The 20,825-nt window shown below is 55.8% G+C and overlaps 1 protein-coding gene and 1 long non-coding RNA gene across 9 annotated transcripts; both read right to left on the reverse strand.

Moving 5' to 3' along the window:
- Positions 1-584: 584 nt before the first annotated feature.
- ZNF444 (zinc finger protein 444) lies at positions 585-19,791 on the reverse strand. Of its 8 annotated transcripts, none has more exons than XM_007998222.3 (5): positions 19,678-19,791; positions 14,268-14,440; positions 13,475-13,793; positions 2,721-2,829; positions 585-1,852 (listed from the first exon to the last, which is right to left on the reverse strand). In XM_007998222.3, exons 3-5 carry the CDS (start codon positions 13,769-13,771, stop codon positions 1,284-1,286), a joined length of 975 nt encoding a protein of 324 aa, XP_007996413.1. In that variant the 5' UTR covers positions 13,772-13,793; positions 14,268-14,440; positions 19,678-19,791; the 3' UTR covers positions 585-1,283. The 8 variants fall into 8 exon arrangements, with proteins under 8 accessions (XP_007996413.1, XP_007996418.1, XP_007996409.1 ...); XM_007998227.3 differs by lacking the exon at positions 19,678-19,791 and adding an exon at positions 19,412-19,502 and having other exon boundaries at positions 585-1,849; XM_007998218.3 differs by lacking the exon at positions 19,678-19,791 and adding an exon at positions 19,412-19,502.
- Positions 7,183-13,468, reverse strand: LOC140711796 (uncharacterized). Its single transcript, XR_012093078.1, has 2 exons — positions 11,277-13,468; positions 7,183-10,955 (listed from the first exon to the last, which is right to left on the reverse strand). It is a non-coding gene; the product is annotated as an uncharacterized lncRNA (long non-coding RNA).
- Positions 19,792-20,825: the final 1,034 nt, after the last annotated feature.

Consider the following 20,825-nt stretch of genomic DNA (forward strand, 5'->3'; position numbering starts at 1 on the left):
TGACAACTGCCTTTCATCCACCTGCAGAGGCTGGAGATTTCCTCCCTGGAGAGAAGGAACTGGGGTTGCTCGCTGAGCTGACAAGAGGAGGCACCCTGGAAAGATGGAGCTGGCCAAAGCCTGTCCTCCATAAGGAACATCCTCCTTGGTCAACGGCTCCAACTAAAGATGAGAGGATTCCTCAGGTGGCAGAACAGGCCACCCAAGACCTACCGACACTGACACCCGGGACCCCAGCGAAACAGTGGCCTTAGCAAGGGAGGTAGGTGCCATTATCATCACTCGTGGATGTGGAACTCATGCTCAGAGGGTATGACCAACAGGTAGGTCACCAGCCAGGAAGCTGAAGGGCTCAGACGCGAACCCAACTCAGTGTGGTGTTCGGCAGGTCCCTTCCAGGAGCCTCATCCCTGCCTCCATAGGATGGAGGTGGAGACAGCCCTCCTGAGGATACATTTCCTGCACTGCTTCCCACGGCTATGCCCAGATTCCCAGAGCTTCTCTCATGCCGAGAGTCTGCTGTGGGAACCAAGACAGCAGAGCCCAGGAAGCTGCTCCAGACAGAGTCCAGACAGAGCACAGACTCCGGGTCTACACACAGTGACTTTATTACTCTCTGGATGCTGGTGAACTGCCATCCCCAACCAGCTTCATGGGAGCAGGCATCTCTGTCCATCCCATGCCTTTGGGTCACGGGAGCAGCGAGATCAAGGAGCCCACAGGGACGCCCTGGGTTCAACTTGTCAGAGCCATCAGCCGCTGCCTCCCGCTGCCCCCCCAATCTGTCCTGCGGGAAGAGAATTCCTAGGGACAAGACCCAGACCCCTTTCCTTCAGCCTCCGCTTCATCAAGGGGGCCTGGCCTGTGGCTGCTCCTGAGCTCTTCCTCGCCTGTCCCAGGTCCTCACCTCTGCTTTTCAGGCAGGAAAAGGGCAGGGAGAGAGGAATGGAGGAAGGTGAGGGAGGCTGGGCCGAAGGAGAGAGAAGGTGGGGGAAGGCGGAGACATTAGGAAGAGGCCCCTTCACACAGCGAGAGAGGCCGAGAAATCAGGGAGAAGAGGGGCTGAGGTGAGACCTGAGCAGGAAAGTGAAATCTGGGGGAAAAGGAGTTGGAAAGGAATAGAGAGGAAGGCGTTGGGAAGTTCAGACAAGGGAGGCGGCGGTGGAGGAGGGTGGGCGGGAGGGAAGGAGGAGGAGGGGAAGAGGACAAGTGGCACTGGGAGAGAGGAGGGACGGCCCAGGGGGCAGCACCAAGGGCGGGAGGCGCCGCGGGCCAGGCGGCGGCTAACCCAAGGGCCAGGGCGGGAAGGGGCCCCCACCATCGGGGCCCGGGGCGACCGTCCCCTGCGTGCTGGCGGCTGCCCTGCCGTGGATGCGCTGGTGGCGCAGCACGTGCTCGCGGCGCCCGAAGCCCTTGCCGCACTCCCAGCAGGCAAAGGGCCGCGCTCCCGAGTGCGTCTTGCGGTGGCGCACCAGGTGCTCGCGCCAGTAGAAGGTCTTGCCACACTCGCAGCACGCGTGGGGCTTCTCACGGGCGGGCAGAGGGCGCAGCGCGGGCCCGGGGCTGCCGGGGTGCGTGTCGCGGTGGCGCCGCAGGTGCTCCTTGCGCCGAAAGGCCTTCCCGCACTCCGGGCAGGCGTGCGGCTTCTCGCCCGAGTGGCTCTGCCGGTGGCGCAGCAGGTGAGCTGGTTTCAGGGACGTCTTGCCGCACTCGGGGCAGGACGTGGTGCCCGGGGCCGCCAGGAAGGCGGGCAGGCCAGGCGCCAGCGGGGGGCTGCTGGGCTCCTGCTTGTAGGGGCGCACAGCCTGGGAGTCCCCAGGCGCCGGCCCCTCAGCCCCAGGGGTGGTGCCTGCTGGGAAAAGAAACAGAGTCAGGCTCTGGGTCTGCACCAGGGCGGGGCAGGCACAGCACAGGCTGGGGTGGAGGCAGGGAGGGAACGCTTAAAGCAGAAACCATTGGGGTGGGAAGAGGGCTGGGATGTGGGCTGGGATGTGGGCTTCTTCTTCATGCCTGTGTCCCCCGTACCTAGTAGTGCCTGGCATACAGTCAATGCCCCATACTTAATAGTTGATGGCTGGCTGGCTGGATGATGGATGGGTAGATGAAGAATGTGTGGGTGGATGATGGGTGGATGAATAGACGGATGATGGATGTACAGACGATGGATGGGTAGATGAAGAATGCGTGGGTGGATGAATGTCCAGACGATGGATGGGTGGGTGCGTGGTTAAGTAGATGGATGGATGGGTGATGGATGGGTAGATGATGAATGTGTGGGTGGATGAACGTCCAGATGATGGATCGGTGGGTGCATGGGTAGATGAGTAGATGGATGGATGGGTGGGTGATGGATAGATGGGTGATGATGGATGGATGACAGATGGATGGTGGGATTGGTGTGAGGGGGAACAGGTGAAGGATGGATGGATGCCTGGTTGAATGACAGAGGGATGGATGGGTGAATGGGTGGGTATATGATAAAGAAATGGATAGGTGGAGGGTGGATGATGGCTAGATGGGTGCATGATGGATGGATGGGTGGACCTCCAACCCCAAGGCCCACCGCACCCACAATGCCCGCCCCCTGGGTCCGAACCCTGGGGCTCCTCAAGGGCTGGGGTCCAGGTCTGCCCTTATCCTGGTGCCAGGATCGTTCACTGAACACCCCCATCCCCAGTGCTGGGGGCTGGCAGGGAGAACCAGGGAAGCCAGTGGCTCACCTAAGGGAACCATCCCACTGTCCTCCTTTCCAGCTGTGGCCCCAGGGCCCTGCGTCACGTCCTGAGGCGCCCTTGTTGCTGACGACCCATCAGGGGAGGTTGCTGGCCCCTGAAATGAGAGCACACGTTTTAAACTCAGACACCTGAGTGTCGGCCTCTATTTCTCCCTCTCCCCACCACCGTCAACCAGCTGTGGAATCCCATCCCTGCTGGGGGGAAGCCACAGTCATGCTGGGGGACACTGAAGCTGCCCCATGGAGAGGCCCACAGGTGAGGAACCAAGGCCTCCTGCTAACCCCCTGGCAGGAGGCCAACCTTCAAATGACAGCCCGGCCAACACTGCACTGTGACCTCACAGGAGACCCTGGGCCAGGTCTGCGTGTCCAAGCCACTCGCAGACTCCTGACCCACAGAGGCTTTCTGAGCTGACAGATGTTACTGTTTTACACCCAAGTTTGGGGTGACTTGTCAGGAAGCAAGAAATAACTAATATACCTGTCTCAGACCAGCTTCTTCCTGCCCTTTGGATAAAGTGCTAGCTCCTTAGCAAAATGCAGAATACATAAGCTTTTAACTTGGGAAAAACATAAACTAAGTTCAGAAACGACTTTTCTCAGCGTGAAACGGCAGAACAGCTGCCAAGCAGGATGGCGCCAGCCAGGAAGACCAAAGTTTCAGTCCAACTCTGGTTGTGGTTTCTTTGCCCTACTACATCATTCCTCAAAACCACATCCCCAAGGGAAGGGGATGGCAATTCTTATGGCAATTCTTCTGGTGCCGGTGACAGCTAAGCCACGCATCACACCTTTTCCCTGTTTCAAATCTTTTTGGCCACAGGAGTACCTGGATCATAAAGCAATCCTTGGTGTGAAAATTAGCAGTGCCTAGGCCGGGAGCGGTGGCTCAAACCTGTAATCCCAGCACTTTGGGAGGCTGAGGCGGGCAGATCACGAGGTGAGGAGTTCGAGACCAGCCTGGCCAACATGGTAAAATCCTGTCTCTACTAAAAATACAAAAAATTAGCTGGGCGTGGTGCCACGCACCTGTAATCACAACTACTCGGGACGCTGAGGCAGGAGAATCACTTGAACCCAGGAGGCAGAGGTTGCAGTGAGCCGAGATCACGCTACTCCACTCCAGCCTGGGCAACAGAGTGAGACTCTGTCTCAAAAAAAAAAAAAAAAAAAAAAAAAAAAAACCAGCAGGGGCAAACCATCTGCCCTCACTCTGACAGACAAGAAAACGTTTCCTAAGGAAGGGGTCAAGATACAGGAGCATGGGCGTGGCGGCTCATGACTGTAATCCCAGCGACTCAGGCGGCTGAGGCATGGGACGGGGGCTTGGCACAAGGCTGACTAGATCCTGGGTGCCTCCCAACCTGGCTATGGCACCGTGATGGGCTCGGGGCCCCATCAGAGAGTCAGAACAGCACAGTCTCACCCAGGCCCAGAGCACCACCCTGGACCACCCTCCAGCTCCTTGGCCCTTGGCGGGGCTCCCATGACCCTTGTGTGTTGTCGGCCACAGGCAGAGGCCGGGCAGGGGTGCTGTCCTGGCCTCAGCTCAAGGGCACCGGGGTCGACACACCTGAGAGTGGAGCCCGGGAAGCCGTGCCAGCCGGGGGTTCTCCCAGAGATCTTGGGCACAGAAAAGCCTGAGATCTACCCATTCCTCTGGGAACTTCCCGGTTTGAGGTCCCAGAGACAGGGGATGCTGGCCAGGCATCATCCACAGGAAGAGACATCCAGGGCACACCCACGCGGGGACAGGTGCCCCTTGCGGGGCCAGGCACACAGAAGGGGGGGAGCACGGAGCAGCCCCAGGCTCCTAGTCCTCCCTGTGATTTTGTGATATGTCTACATTGGGTTCTGTCTATGGCTCCTGGCTCATGACTCCCACAGCCCTTGTTACAGTCTTGTTCTAATGCTGGGAAGTTTTAGGCCTCAGAAAGTCTCTCCCTGACCTTCTGCCCCACTTTCACCTGCTCTTCTTTCTCCGCAAGGCGGGCCTTAAAAACTAAAAATATACTTCAATCTTCCCCCACCTCTGGCCATAAAAAAATTTTCTGACCTAATTTATCTGACTGTGGCCATAACACCCCCCTTCAGAAGGGGTCCTGCCCCTACCCTGGAGGAAAGAAGGCTGAACAGGGAGGCCAAGAAGGGTCTGAACACACAGGCCTTGTGAGGTTTCCCTGCTCGGTCTACTCGGATTAGATCACACCCGTTTTATCTAATCGCATTTCTACATGGCTGTCCATGCTTCAATTATGCCTCTAACCAAGTGTCCATAAAAGGCCCAAAGGACAGGGTTCAGGGAGCTTCCAGAGAGCTGAACACGCGGAGGCGGACAGCAAAGTAAACCAGACCTCACCCTCATGCTGGGAGGATGGTGCACCCCAAGTCCACAGGGACAGAGGCTCCTGCGCTCGGAACCCTTCCAGACCTCACGCACGTGGCGCTCCATCTGGCTGTTCGCCGGTATCCGTTAAAATCTCCTTGGTGATAAATCGGTAAACACGTCTCCCTGGTTCTGTGGGTACGCTAGCACATTAACCGAACCGGAGGAGCGGCTGCGGGAGCCCGACTTTCAGCCCGCCAGTTGGAAGCACAGATGAAATAACCTGGGGCTTGTGACTGGCATCAGAAATGGGGGGCCAGTCTTGGGGTGTGAGCCCTCAACCTGTGGGATCTGGCGCTGTCTCCAGGGAGACCATGTTGGAAATGCATTAGAGCTTGCGTCTGCTGCAGAGCTGATTGCTTGTACAGTATGTGAGGGGACGCCCCCTCCAACATTTGGTCCCAGACGTCTTCTGTGGTCACTGATGCTGAGAATAGAAAAAGATACTTCGAGTGTGTTTTTTCCACAGATCCCCCTGCCCCTGAACCAGCTGTGTCACCTCGGGCAAGCTGCTTCCCTTCCCTGAGATGACTCCAGGACCCGGGACGGACCCTGCGGGGCTGTGTGGAGACTGGACAAGACGCCGCTGCTGTGCAGTGAGGATCAGCCCTGTCCAGAGAGGTCTGGCCTCTGCCCTCAGCTCCAGGGAGGGTCATGTCTACGCCCCCAGAACACACTGCCTGATGGCAGAGTCTGCTCACCTGGGGCACTGGACCACCTGGGTGGGCTGAGCCAACAGTGTGACTCAGGGTTGGGGATCTGTGCCATGTGCATCAGCTCTGCCTCTGCCGGGGCTGGAGGAGAAGGTCAGCATATCCACACACGCAACCCCAATTGACACCCAGGACGCTGGGCTCGGGGGAGCGTCCCTGGCCAGCAGCTCAGGAGAAGGTCAGCATATCCACACACGCAACCCCAATCGACACCCAGGACGCTGGGCTCGGGGGAGCGTCCCTGGCCAGCAGCTCCCCTGCATGCTGTCACACGTTGTTGCCGAGAGGAGTTAGCGCCGTCCACACTCCACAGCGAGAGGACAGCTGGAAACTCCGAGCACAGAGCCTTCCTCCACCCGTTCCACGCATCTCTTTCCTTGGCTGGTTGTCATCTGTGTCCTTTCTCTGTAATAAGCTGTGACCCTGTGTGTGACTGATGGAGCCAATATGGCACGGCTAGGAACACACTGCCTGATGGAGCCCTCCTTACATCCATCCCTGGAGGGCTCAGGAATCCAGATTCCAAAATTGCAGCTGAGGAAGCCAAGGTTCTGAGAGACCCAGACACGTGTCCAAGGTCACCCAGCTTGGAAGAGGTGGAGGCAGGACTCATATCCAGCTTTGAAGTCTGTGTACTTATAACTGAGAGACTCTGGTCGGCTTTGAAGTCTGTGTGCTTTAACTGAGAGACTTCCTAAGGATGGAGCATCCTCGTGTATCTGGGCTAAGCTCCACCTGCCCCAGCACATCAGCCTGTCCACCCACTGCAGGATCAAGCTGCCCATGTTCTGTTGAGGATCCCATGAGACTGGCTGCAACCTTCTTTTCCTGTGCTGTCCTTGTCCTGTTAGGTGGTTGGGGGTGGGGTGGGGGTGGCAGCCTTGCCAATGAGCTGGGGAACACCTTCCCTGTGTTCTGGAAGTTTGTGTGAAAGATGAGAAGATGAAGCTGGCATGGTGGCTCACGCCTGTAATCCCAGCACTTTGGGAGGCCGAGGTAGGCGGATCATAAGGGCAGGAGTTCAAGACCAGCCTGGCCAACATGGAGAAACACCGTCTCTCCTAAAAATACAAAAAAAATTAGCCGGACGTGGTGACACACGCCTGTAATCCCAGCTACGCAGGAGGCTGAAGCAGGAGAAGTGCTTGAGCCTGGGAGGTGGAGGTTGCAGTGAGCGGAGACCACGCCACTGCACTCCAGCCTGGGTGACAAGAGTGAGGCTCCACCCCCAAAAAAAGAACAGATGAGAATGATCAGTTCCTTGGAGGCCTGGCAGAACTTACACATAAAGTGCTGGAACCCAGTGCCTTCTGTACGCGAAGGTCTTTCATAACCTTTTGCTCTCCCCCTCTCTGGTTTCCAGACTCACATCTGCCACTACGTCATGAGCATATGTTGGTGATTTATGTTTTCCTAGAAAACTGTCCATTTCATCTAGGACTTCGAATGCATTGTGCACGCTGAACACGGTGTTCTCAAGAGCTGTCAAATCCGCTCCATCCCCGGCTTTGCTTCCACCATCAGTGTTTGTGCTGTTTCTTGTTTTCCCCCTAGTCAACTTGCTGAAGGTTTGCGCTATTCTGCCATTCTTTTCAAATATTGAGCTTGGGGTTTGATTATCAACCTGTCCTCTGCAAATCTGCTAAGTTTGGCTTTAACATTGAACAGCTACCCTGTGCTATTTTCCTGTGCTCCTGGCTGCCTCTGGAGCCCCACGGCCTCCCCTACAACTCTGACCTGAGACGCAGGCTGACTGGGGCATTTCCTGTCAAGCTAACCGGGTACTGGCTACAGCTGCCTCTCCCCGCCTCCCAGGCCTACCCCACTGGCTTTTCTCTGCATTTCCCCGCTTGGCAGACGCCCTGCCCCCATCTGTCTCAAACTATCCCCTTTCCCTATTGTGTGCCTGAGGCCAGATGCTGAGTGACTACAGCCAGGTCATTCCATCTTTCTGGGCAGATCAGATTCTCTCTCCACAGAAGTGAGGAAGGCGACCATATCCTGGTCTTCCTGTCAAACCCTGTATTTCAAAGCAGGAGAAGAGGAGGCTGGGAAGGGTTAGCCATTCCCTCCAGAGCAGGAGAAGAGGAGGCTGGGAAGGGGTAGCCACTCCCTCAACGAGTATTTTTGTAGCACCTACTATGTGCCCAGCACCATCCTGAGCTCCAGGGACACATCGCTGAACAAGACAAGGCCCCAACCCACATGATGCTACATGAGACTACACTCCAGCTGGGGCTGGACCATAAAAAAAATCATAAGCGAACTCCACAAGCCAACATAGCCAGGAGGGGGTTTCTCTAAGTCCGCTAGACTCTGAGGAGATGGAACAGTCCTTAGAACCATGCAGCCCGTGATTCCCAAATGTCCCCTGTTCTCCCCCGAATGGAAGAGTCTGCCCCCTCCTGGATGATGGGCTCACTTTTTTTTTTTTTTTTTTTTTTGGAGACGGAGTCTCTCTCTGTCGCCCAGGCTGGAGTGCAGTGGCCGGATCTCAGCTCACTGCAAGCTCCGCCTCCCGGGTTTACGCCATTCTCCTGCCTCAGCCTCCCGAGTAGCTGGGACTACAGGCGCCCGCCACCTCGCCCGGCTAGTTTTTTGTGTTTTTTTTTTTTTTTAGTAGAGACGGGGTTTCACCGCATTAGTCAGGATGGTCTCGATCTCCTGACCTCGTGATCCGCCCGTCTCGGCCTCCCAAAGTGCTGGGATTACAGGCTTGAGCCACTGCGCCCGGCCGATGGGCTCTCTCTCATTGGTGGTTCCCAACCCCGGTGGCTCACACAGGTCATGAGGCACTTTTTAAAAAAATGTGAAAGTCTAATAGTTGGCAAAGGATGCATTCAGAATAACGTGAACGAATCTCAAGGGCAAGAAAACAACCCACTCTGAAAATGGCCGGAAGACTTTGCTGCAGACCAAATGTTTGTATGCCTCTCAAATTCTTATGTTGAAACCCTAACCCTGAAGATAATGAGATTACATGGGGTCTTTGGGAGGCGATTAGGTCATGAAGGGGGAGCCCTCATGAATGGGATTAGTGCCCTTCTAAGACCCCAAAGAAATCCCCTCACCCCTTCTGCCATGTGAGGACACAGCAGGAAGGCACTGTCTGTGAACCAGCAAGAGGCCCTCACCAAACACTGAGTCGGCCTTGATCTCAAACTCTCCAGCCTACAGAACTGTGAGAAATACATTCCCTTTGTTTTCAGCCAGCAGCCTACGGTACCTTGTTTCAGCAGCCCAAACAGTAAGATGTCACATGACCCAGCAACTGCACTCCTGGGCGCTTACCCTAGATAAATGAAAATGTCTGTTCACACAGAAATGTATTCAGAGACGTAAACCAGTTCTATCCAAACAAACAAACAAACTGGAATCAACCCAAATGTCCTTCAACAGGAGAATGGAGACATTCAGTTAAAAAATTACTGAATCTGAGGCCCCACTCACCTCATAACCACATCTTCAAATCTGAAAGTAAAATCCTGGCAACATATTTTTTTGAGACAGAGTCTCACTCTGTCTCCTAGACTGGAGTGCAATGGTGCAACCTTGGCTCACTGCAATCTCCAGCTCCTGGGTTCGAGCGATTCTCCGGCCTCAGCTTCGTGAGTATCTGGGATTACAGGCATGTGCCACCACGCCCAGATAATTTTCATATTTTTAGTAGAGACACAGTTTCGCCATGTTGGCCACACTAGTCTTGAACTCCTGACCTCAGGTGATCCGCCCACCTTGGCCTCCCAAAGTGCTGGGATGACAGGCATGAGCCACTGTGGCCGCCGGCCGACAGTATTTTTTAAAAGCTACCAGGTGAGTTCTACCACATTCTACCAGCACAGGAGCCTCTCCTCGGCTGTCCTCTCTTTCTCATCGTGCAACGCCTCAGTGAAAACTCTGAGGACAGGCAGGGACCCACAGACCAGATGCCGAGAAACCCCAATGCACAGTAGCGCCCCCAGATGTCAGCTGTCTCTACACCACCGTCAGTTGCAATGGCTATTGCCTGGGCTCTTACTGCTCTTCTTTACTTTTACCTAAAACTAAAATAACACTGACTTAAGACCATGTTGTATCATTGCCGGAAGTGGAAAGCCAGTATCCTGTGCCAGAGAGAGAGGCCGCGGGCAATTCAATCACTCACAGCAGTGTTATTCCAGTCCACGTGGACACTGATAGAAGAAGGCTCTGAGCCTGAGATCTGCTCTCATTAAAACGAGAGTAACAAATACAAGAGAGATGCTAAAGACATCCCAGAGCCACAGTGAGAGGTTTGCCTCGGAGCAAGCAGAGAGAGCGCAGGAGAGTCCTGATGGCCCTGGAGCCCAGCGATTTCCGAACTTTTAGATTCACTGAACCAATAGAACTCTCACTACATCCCTGAATGGAAGATTTTTTTTTTTATTTTGCAAGATATATACATTAAAAGCAACAATAACCACCACCTACTTTTACCATCTTTTCCTGAAAGAACATTTTAATGCCAATGAAACAGATGGCATGAGCTCAGAGTAATAACAGTGGCTGAAATCTACCTAGACAGCACCCATGTGCCACGTCCTGTTCTGAGGAGTCATGGAAACTGGATAGGGCGCAACCCCGAGGCTAACGGATTCCATGTTAGTTCTATTCCACTCCCACTTCACCTTGCATTGACCTCACCTCTATGGCAGACAGAATAATGGCCCCAGAGACGTACATGGTCTGATCCCCAGAACCTGTCACCTGATGTCTCAGGGCAACAGGGACTCTGCAGACGGGAGGGAGTTAAGCACTGACATGGGGAAACTCTCCTGAACTATCCTGATGGGCCCAATGTCATCACAGGCATCCTAAGATATGACCACAGTACACCATGGAATACTATGCAGCCATGAAAAGGAATGAGTTCATGTCCTTTGCAGGGACATGGATGAACTAGAAGCTGTCATCCTCAGCAAACTAACACAGGAACAGAAAACCAAACACCGCATGCTCTCATTCAGAAGTGGGAGCTGAACAATGAGAACACATGGCCACAGGGAGGGGAACATCACACAGTTCCTGTTGGGGGATGTTGGGGGATGGGGGAAGGGGAGAGACAGTATTAAGACAAACACCTGAGGCATGTGGGACTTAAAACCTAGATGACGGCCGGGCGCGGTGGCTCAAGCCTGTAATCCCAGCACTTTGGGAGGCCGAGACGGGCGGATCACGAGGTCAGGAGATCGAGACCATCCTGGCCAACACGGTGAAACCCCGTCTCTACTAAAAATACAAAAAAAAAAATAGCCGGGCGAGGTGGCGGGCGCCTGTAGTCCCAGCTACTCGGGAGGCTGAGGCAGGAGAATGGCGGGAACCCGGGAGGCGGAGCTTGCAGTGAGCTGAGATCCGGCCACTGCACTCCAGTCCGGGCTACAGAGCAAGACTCCGTCTCAAAAAAAAAAAAAAAAAAAAAAAAAACCTAGATGACTGGTTGGTACGTGCAGCAAACCTTCATGGCACATGTAACAAACCTGCATGTTCAGCACATGTATCCCAGAACTTAAAGTAAAATAAATAAATAAATAAAAGAAGTGACCATGGGACCTAAGGGGGTCAAGGTCAGAGGAGTGAAGGGGGCTGGAAGCAGAGGTCGGAGTGCAGCACTCTGAGGATGGAGGAAGGGCCATGAGCCAAGGAATGCGGGCAGCCTCCAGGTGCTGGAAAAGGCCCAAAACGGATTCTCTCCTAGAGCCTTGAGAAGAGACGTGGCTCTGCAGACAACACCTTGATTTTGGAGCCTTGAGAAGGGACGTGGTTCTGCAGACATCTCGATTTTGGGCCATGAGTCCAAACCATTTTGGGCTTCTGACCTCCAGAACCGTAACAGACTTGTGTGATTTGTAAGCTGCTGGGTCTGCGATTTGTTACAACCTACTTTCGGGAACAATGACCCAGAAGGAGGGTGAGGATGGAGAAGCCAGAGCCGGCACAGAGGTGCCAGGAGGTGGGAGCAGAGGAGGGGTGAGCTGCATCCCAGACAATAAGAGGGGGGAGTGTTTGGGGGCTGGTCAGGCTGCTTGAGAAGGGAGATGGACGAGGCCACTGGCAGCCTTGACAGGAGCTGCTCCCTCTGGAAGAAAGGAAGGACGCCCGGCTGCCGTGGACTGAAGGTTTTGCTTGCTTTGCCTCACTGAGATGCCACCTCTCTGCTGCTACATCCCAGCACCCAGCAGGCACTCGGTACGCACTTACGAGGAACACCCGGCCGCTCTGACTCTTCACCCTCCTGCCACTGGGGACTCAGGCCTCGCGCAAACACCCCCTCACTCAGGGCCGTTGCACTGGCTGCTCCCGCGGCCTGGACCACTCTTATCAGAGGTCTCTGCGTGGCTGCCTGCCGCTATCACCAAGGCCCCACACAGCAGCCACCAGCCAAGGGAGAGTGCCACTACTGAAAGGACGGTATTTTGAATACATTGGGGTCCATGAAGTAAATTCACCTTTTTTTAATGTGGTGACTAGAACACTTAAGATGGCGTCTGCGGCTCACATAACACATCCCCCCGGGGACAGGACTCTAAGCCAGGCTGGCAGCTTCCCCAACGGGGCCAGGCAGTCAACGTTTCCAGCTCCTTGGGCCCTCTGTGGTCCTCATGGTGGCCAGCATCAGCCCCAGATGACGCCAGTGGATGGGTGTGGCTGTGCACCTCACAGTGGCCAGCGTCAGCCCCAGGTGACGTGAGTGGATGGGTGTGGCTGTGCACCTCACGGTGGCAAGAGTCAGCCCCAGGTGACGTGAGCGGATGGGTGTGGCTGTGCACCTCCCGGTGGCCAGCGTCAGCCACAGGTGACATGAGTGGATTGGTGTGGCTGTGTACCTCACGGTGGCAAGAGTCAGCCACAGGTGACCTCAGTGGATGGGTGTGGCTGTGCACCTCACGGTGGCCAGCATCAGCCCCAGGTGACGTGAGTGGATGGGTGTGGCTGTGCACCAAGCCTTCACCCAGAACGTAAGTCGGCCCTTGCCTGCCGTGCGGTCAAGCAACCAAACCTGCCCAGAGAGAGGCCTGGCTTTGCCCTCCACCCTGGGAAGTCATCTCTGAGCCCTTGGAGCATCCCGCATGAGGAAGGTCTGCCTGCCCCGGGGCCTCAGGCCAGCCCAACAGCAAGATGGATTTGAGGTGGAGTTTGGGCCGGAGTATCCTTGACTTTCGGGGGGCTGGAGGCTGAGGTCAGCCACACAGAGCGGGGAGAAGTCCCCAGTGAGAACCCGGGACACCAGGGTTTGAGGAGCGTCCCTGGCTGGCAACGCTCCCTGCGTGCGGGCGGAGTGCCGGGAGAGGACAGCCGGTAACTGCTCTCCCTGGAACCTTCCTGGCCCTCTTCCCAGCTGCTTCCAGCGCGTCCTTCTCCGTGATAAGCCGTGACCGTGAACACATCTGTGAGTCCTTCTAGAGAACTCGCAAGTATGCCAGGGTCCTGGGGCCCTCCTGACTTGCAGCTGGTGTTGGGACGGAGGCGCCCCATGTGGACTGGCCCTCCACGCTGTGCCGCAGCCTACCCACCGTGAGGCACACTGGTTGTCAGGGGTTCAGCGGTGCTCCTCCGTGGGCTTCCTGGTGGCTTCCCGGCTGCCCTCCCCGCTCCCTTCCCCGCTTGCAGCCCCGCCAGGCTCACCCAGAGCTCCTCCAGCAGGGCCACCGCCTCCTCACCGCTCTGCGGCTGCCGGCTGCACACCCAGGCCTGCGTGTCGGCGGGCAGCGCGCTCAGGAACTGCTCCAGCACCAGCAGCTCCAGCATCTGCTCCTTGGTGTGCACCTCGGGCCGCAGCCAGTCCCGGCACAGGGCGCGGAGCAGCCCCAGGGCCTCGCGCGGGCCCGGCGCGTCGCCCAGGTGGAAGCGGCGGAAGCGGTGCCACGGGGAGTCCAGCGCCAGGCCCTCGGCCTCCTGCTTCACGGGCACCGCCACCTCCATGGGGCCTCCCGGACCGCAGCGCCTGCAGGGAACAGGCCAGTGAGACCCCCGACCACCGAGACCCCTGCCCACGGTGCCCAGACTCACACTGGGACCCACGCTCCTTTTTTTCACTTTTTATTATTTTGAAACGGAGTTTCGCTCTTTCCCCCAGGCAGAAGTGCAGTGGCGGATCTCGGCTCACTGCAATCTTGGCTCCCGGGTTCACGCGATTCTCCTGCCTCAGCCTCCCAAGTAGCTGGAATTACAGGCACCCGCCACCACGCCTGGCTAATTTTTGTATTTTTAGTAGAGACGGGGTTTCGCCATGTTGGCCAGGCTGGTCTCCATCTCCTGACCTCAGGTGATCCGCCCGCCTCGGCCTCTCAAAGTGCTGAGATTACAACAGGCGTGAGCCATGGCACCCAGCCTGGGACCCGCGCTTCTGAGCCGCCCACGTACCCAGGATAGGCCCGGCCTCTGTGCCTCGGTTTCCCCTGTAAGATAAAGCACTTACCTGCCCCGCCTGGCCCAGGAGGCAAAGAGGTCTCTGTGAGGGGGCCGCGCTCACTCAGGTGGTGCGGAAAGGGCGTGCCCTTCCTGGGATCCCAGGGAGCCAAGTCAAGGCTGGGCCCCGTGGTGGATCCTGGGCCTCTGTGCCTCAGTCCTGCAGTTCTCCCACAGCCTGTCCTGAGAATTCAACCAGAAAACACGGGAAGAGCTTGCAGCAGGCCTGGCAGTAGCGGGTCACCATCAGCACCACCCTCACTGGACTTGTGGGACAGTGCCCCCCATACCCTGGCAGCAGACGCTTGGCAGCCTACTCAGAAGCCACCCCAACTAACTGCTGTGGCCGGAATTTGTTCCCGAAAATTCTTTTATCCCGTAATACTCCAGAGGTGTTCTGGGGCGGGCTGGCGCCTGAGCCCCATGGGGTTGTCAGGGTCCCTTGGAAGCTCTCACTCCAGTGTGACTGTATTTGGAGATGGGAGCTTTTAGCTGGTAATGAAGGTTAACTGAGGTCACAAGGGCTGGGCCTAATAGGACTGTGGCCTTGTAAGAGGAAGGAACACTGGGACTCTGTCCATCTCTGCCAACAGGAGCACACAGCAAGGAGGCCGCCTGCAGCCTGGCAGAGGCCCTCACCAGGAACTGACCATGATAGCATTCTGAGCTTCCCGCCCCCAGAACTGAGAAATAAGCTCATGTTTAAGCAGTTCAGTCCATGGAGCTCCTCTATGACAGCCTGTCCCAGTCCCTTCTGCTGCGAATTTGCGATCTGGGTGTCAGTACTGACGGGTTCTGGTGAGTATTTCTTCCAGGCTGTGGATGGTCTCCTTTGGTGTCCTCCCGTGGCGGAGAGCAGAGAAAGGCAGTGAGCTCTCCTGTCTCTATTTTTTTTTTAATTTTTGTTTTGAGACGGAGTCTCACTCTGTTGCCCAGGCTGGAGTACAGTGGTGCGATCTCGGCTCACTGCAATCTCCGCCTCCCGGGGTCAAGTGATTCTCCTGCCTCAGCCTCCCGAGTAGCTGGGATTATAGATGCACGTTACCACGCCCGGATAATTTTTGTATTTTTAGTAGAAACGGGGTTTCGCCAGGTTGGCCAGGCTAGTCTCAAACTCCTGACCTCAAGTGATCCACCTGCCTCGGCCTCCAAAAGTGCTGGGATTACAGGCGTGAGCCACCGCGCCCAGCCATGATTGCCATTTTTAAATGCATTAATAAATACTTTAAAATGTTCTATTTCAGTTTCTACTGTGATATGTAACAATAGATATGACTCCCATCAATAAAAGCATGTTAGGGTCTTCAGTAATTTTGAAGGCAGAAAGGAGTCCTGACTTCAAAACATTTGGAAAACAGTGGTCTCCGAGCTGGTGGGCCAAATCTGGCCTGCAGCCTGTTTCACTTAGGTCTCAGTGGCACACATCCGTGCTCACTTACTCATGCACTGACCACAGCCACCTTGGAGCTACTGAGTGGCTGTGACAGGGCCTGGGGAGCCTGCAAGGCTGTCCACAGAGTCCAAGACAGTTATTTGCTGGCTCTTTACAGGAAAAGATTGCGGGTCCCTGGCCTCAAGGACACTGGAAGATCAGGACAGAAGGGACCCTGATGACCCCATGGGGCTCAGGCGCCAGCCCGCCCCAGAACACCTCTGGAGTATTACGGGAGAAAAGAATCAGTTCTGTCCTATATGGGGCCCTGTACTTGGGTTCTCTTCATTACGGCAGCTTGACCTGTATCATGAGGAACTACGGCAAAGTCCCCTTGACCACAAGGAAGCGGGTGGGCACGTCATCTGCTTCTAGCCAGCGGGGTCTGAGAGGAAGTCTGGGTTCAGACCATTTTCCTCCTGATACAACCAAAGCCTGGGCTCCTGACCGCCATGTCACTAACCACAAACGTCATGTCATTGCTGGGACGCCTGCCACAAGAACCCAGTGTCTGCCTGCTCTCGCCACCTAGAGTCAAATCACTCCACAGTGATCACAAAAACTTTTTCACTGTAAATCCCTGTCACTTCCTTGCTCAACACCCTCCAACTGCTTCCTGTGATGCTCAAAACCCAAATTCCTTACTATGGCCATGAGACCATGCAGCCCGGCCCTACTTTCTCATCTCTGCCCGCTCCCGGATTCTCTGTCCTCCAGTCACAATGGCTCCCCTTTTCTTTTTCCTTTTTTTTTTAAAGACAGGGTCTCTCTCTGTCGCTCAGACTGGAGTGCAGTGGTGTGACTTCTCAGCTCATTGCAGCCCCAACCTCCCGTGCTCAAGCCATCCTCCTGGCTCAGCCTCCCGAGTAGCTGGAACCACAGGCAGGCACCAACACACCCAGCTAATTTTTATATTTTTGGTAGAGACAGGGTCTCACTATATTGCGCAGGCTGGTCTCAAGCTCCTGGATTCAAGTGATCCTCCCACCTCAGCCTCTCAAAGTGCTGGGATTACAGGAGTGAGCCACTGTGCCCGGTCTGGCTCACTTTCTATCTTCTCGGACTGAAGGCCAGTGCCCACCTCAGGGCCTCTGCACCTGCTACTGCCTCCCCCTGGCACTCTTTTCCCCCTGATCTTTGCTTACCTGACTCCTTCTCATGACGGAGGCCTCAATGCAATTATTCCCCCCTTGGAGAGCCTCCCCAGATCACTGCCCCCCAATGCTGCACCCACATGCCCTTCCCCCAATTGCTAACATGTCACCTTTATTAGTTTTCTTTTAGCATTTAACAAGATCTAGTGTTACGATACCTGTCTGCTGACTTTCTTCACTACAATTCAAGCTCCCTGCGGGCAAGAGACTACGCATTCCAACCCCAGCATTCTGGCTAGCACTCAACAAACTTTACAGGCTGATCAATCCCATGACGTTGGTGTTACTACCCCCAAGTTGCAGATGGAGCAAGGGGAGATGTTTTATCCAAAGTCACTCAGCTAACATGTGGCAGGGCCTGGACTCACACATCCACATCTGTCTGGCTCCACAGACAGGCCACGGCATCACCTCCCACCCCACCCATCCATCAGTTTAAGGACTGATGAACCCGAGAGCAGGCAGAAAGGCTTATCGGAAGACCCAGGCCAGATGCAAGTCTCAAAAGCCACACAGAGGCCTGCTCTGCTATAAAAAAAGATCTCTCTGGGACTAAGGAGGAATTTCTGCCAGAGAGCAAGGCCACAGGCCATCAGGCTGACCCTGTTTGCAACCTCAGAGGTGATCACAGGTCACTATGCCCGGGGCTGTCCAGAAAATGAGCTCTTTGGGGCAGTGACCAAGTCCAACTCTTCTCAGGGTCCCTGGGGCCACCCAGCAGAGGGCCTGCACCCAGGAAAGCACGTGCTGTTAAGTAAGGGCATCCCACCATGTAAATCCACCCTACCGTCCAATAAGTGCCCTGTGCTATGTGCATTCAACAGCTGTAACCCTGCTGCCTAGCTGTCTGTGTCCGCAAAGCACAGTCCAGCCCTGAGCCAGGCACCCTGGATGCCTCGAAGACAGCCACTGAGTGGCTAGTGTCTTATCCTGCCCCACCCAACCTTCCCAACAGACCTGTGAGCTGGGGAGAGGGGTCCCCTTATACCATAGGGAGATGCTCAGAGAGTGAGGAAGCCACAAATGGGACCCAGATGTGACTCCAGAGTCCACACCAGTTCCACCCAGTACCCCGGCGCCAGCACCCACGCATGCTGGGCTAATATCATGGCTGAGAGGCTGTGGAGCTTGGCTGCCTGGCTTCAACTTCCAGCTCTGCCACTCATCAGCAGTGTGACTGTGGACGTGTGACTTGCCCTCTCTGTGCTTCATTTCTCCACCTGTGACACAGGGCTAACAATAGCTCCCTCCTCTCAAGAGGCTGCTGGGAGCAGGAGTTAGAAGCAGCCTGCAAAGAGTAGGTGCTCAACAAAGACCGGTTTGTCTACTCCGGAGTTTCCCAACCTCGACATTAATGGCACTTGTGTTGTGGGAGGCTATCCTGTGCAACACACAATGTCTACCAGCATCTCTGCCTCTTTTCATGAGATGCCAGCAGCACTTCCAAGGTTGGAAAAACAAATAAAAGTCTCCAGACATTGCCACATGTCCCCTGCGGGACAAAACCACTCCTGGTTGAGAGCCGCTAGCCCACTGGACAAATATTTACCTACAGCACAAAGGCTCTGGGGCAAATTCCAGCTCTGCCTCCTACCAGTTCTGTGTCCTTGGACAAGGTACAAGGTACCTTTTGTAATACACTGTATCTCCATTTCGCTGACTGTAAAGTGATGGAAAACAAAAGTGCTGAGAACCACACCTGGCTGGTAAGTGTCCAGTCAGACTTAGGGTTACTTTGTCGAAGGTTTCCTGCAAGGTGCCCAGGGGACACTGCTGTGAACACGCACACAGATTAAAATACTAAGTATACATTGGAATAGGCATTAAGATGGATATAGACGAGGGTGACTCATCCTGACTGGGGTAGAGGTGGCGGGGGTCAACTTCAGATGACAATAAACAGTTTCTAAGCACTTTACACATATTACCGAAGGTAATAATGCCTTGCAACAAGCTAAAAAGGCAGATGCTCCTCAACGAGTTATCTTCAGGAATCTCACAACTCTGTAAAAGTTGCACTTGTAGAAGCAGCGCACAAAAAGAGCCACCTGCACTGTATCTACGTTACAACAATAACCATCGTCCCCGGAAGCCCCTGCCCGCAAACCTTTCCGAAGGGGTCCGGTCCCGGCGCCCCCAGACTCCTTTGTAGGGTCCAGCTTCCCACTCCGCTTTCATCTCACAGCCCACCCCTGCTTGGGTCCCCTTCCCTTCCCCCACCTGTCCCTCCCCCTTCCCTCCCCCATCTGTCCCTCCCCTGTCCCGCCCCTCCCCCGTCCTCTCCCTCAGTTTCTCTCTCCCGCGTTCAGGATCCACAAGGATCCACGAGGATCTACGACCCCCTCCCACTATCCACCCCTCCCCCTCTCCAAGTCCCTCCCCCTCTAGTTCTCTCTCCCAGCCCCTCCCCCATCACTCAGCCCCCTTCTCCTCCCCTCCCCGCAAGTCTCCCATCTCTCCCATCTCTCCCTCCTGAGGGCCCCGGCGCCCCTCTTCCCGTCCAACCGCTGGTCCCTCCCTCGTCCAACCGCCCCCCTCCGATCCCTCCCTCCTTCCCCCCTAGCTCACCTCACTCTCTCAGGCGATGCCCCCCAAGCCCCTCACCTCCCCGCACATGCGCACAAAGCTCACTGGGACTCCATGCCCCAGCAGGCTTTGCGCCAAACACCAACCCCCCCCCCCCCCCGTCCCCCTCCCCCAATCCCATACTCCGAGTCGCTCGTTCTGCCCAACAACTCCCCATGCGGCCCCGGCCTCAAGCCGAACTACAACTCCCAGGAAGCATCGCGGCAAAGGCAGCTGCCCATTGGCCCTCGCCGTGGGGACCCGCTCACCCTTGTTTGTCACCGCATGGCGTCTTCCCCAACACTGGAACTACATTTCCCAAGATGCACGAAAGCGTCGTCTGCGGCCTATTGGGCCTTGACGGCGCAAGTGTCGCGGGCTCTCTGAACGCGTCAGGCTTTGGAATACATTTCCCAGAATGCACGAGGAGGCTTCCCAGTAGTCTGCGCGCGGGCCCTGGGCATGCGCAGACGTGCCGAGGAAAAAAAGAGGGAGGAGTAGGAGGAGCCATGGCGGCGCTGTTGTGGAGATTAGGGGAGGTCGGGCACCGCCGGGCATTTGGGAGGTGGGGCCTCCAGAGCTCTAGAAGCTGGCAAGCGAAGAGGAGGAGGAGACCAAGCTAGAGTTCTGCGCCAATCAGGAGTGCAGGCTACGTCTCCTTGACTACGGATCGCTTTTTTTGTGTGTGTGTCCTCACTCTCCACCCGGGCAGAATTTAAGAGCCGATGTCGGTGCCAGGAATCAGGACGTGAGCGTGCTGCCCTCCTGTTCCGGGGTGGGCGGTGGTTCAGGAGGGGGCCAGCGCGGGGGCCTCGGTTTGGCTCTTCCTGTGTGAAGCTGGACAGGACACCGCCCTCTCTTTAGCCTCAGTTTTTCCTGGTGTGAACTGGGGGACAGCGCTACCTGCCGCGCGTCCTCGCTCTGCCCCATTGGACAGACTACTTCCCCGTCCTGAGGCCTCAGTTTCTGCATCTCAGGACTGTGAAGAAGACAGACATCCTAAGAGATCAGCTGACGCCCTTTATCCAGACAGTTCCAGACCTGATTATGGCTCATACAAGCCCTACCTCAGCCCGCGGCGTATTTCCTCCTCTGTACAAGAAGAATAAGAGACTCCCCCTCCCCTCCCCCACCTCCCCGGCTGATCCGAAGACTGCTCCATAAAAAGGAAGACAGTGGCTTACCCATAACAAGCATTCATTACATGGAGGTTGTTCCTCTTACCATATTCATAAATGAACAACTTGCCCCAGGTTTCACACGCGATGAGTGGTTGACTCAGAACCTTGTGACCAGTTTGCCTATGGTGGCCTAACATGCCCTGGCCCACCTATCTACCCCCTGTCTTCTCCTCGTGTTTAATGAGTTCCAGTCATGCCTCCTTTCTGCTCCTGGAACATGGTGATCTTCTTCCCAC

The sequence above is a fragment of the Chlorocebus sabaeus genome, chromosome 6, assembly GCF_047675955.1.
Source record: "Chlorocebus sabaeus isolate Y175 chromosome 6, mChlSab1.0.hap1, whole genome shotgun sequence".
NCBI classification, from domain to species: domain Eukaryota; kingdom Metazoa; phylum Chordata; class Mammalia; order Primates; family Cercopithecidae; genus Chlorocebus; species Chlorocebus sabaeus.

What these genes read in the sequence shown, in the direction of transcription:
- ZNF444 (XM_007998222.3), bottom strand. Translation starts at nt 13,771, where the DNA reads ATGGAGGTGGCGGTGCCCGTGAAGCAGGAGGCCGAGGGCCTGGCGCTG. An exon ending in CCCTGCTGGAGGAGCTCTGG is followed by an intron (nt 2,830 to 13,474) that starts GTGAGCCTGGCG and finishes CTCTCATTTCAG; the next exon opens with GGGCCAGCAACCTCCCCTGA. An exon ending in CAGTGGGATGGTTCCCTTAG is followed by an intron (nt 1,853 to 2,720) that starts GTGAGCCACTGG and finishes TTCTTTTCCCAG; the next exon opens with CAGGCACCACCCCTGGGGCT.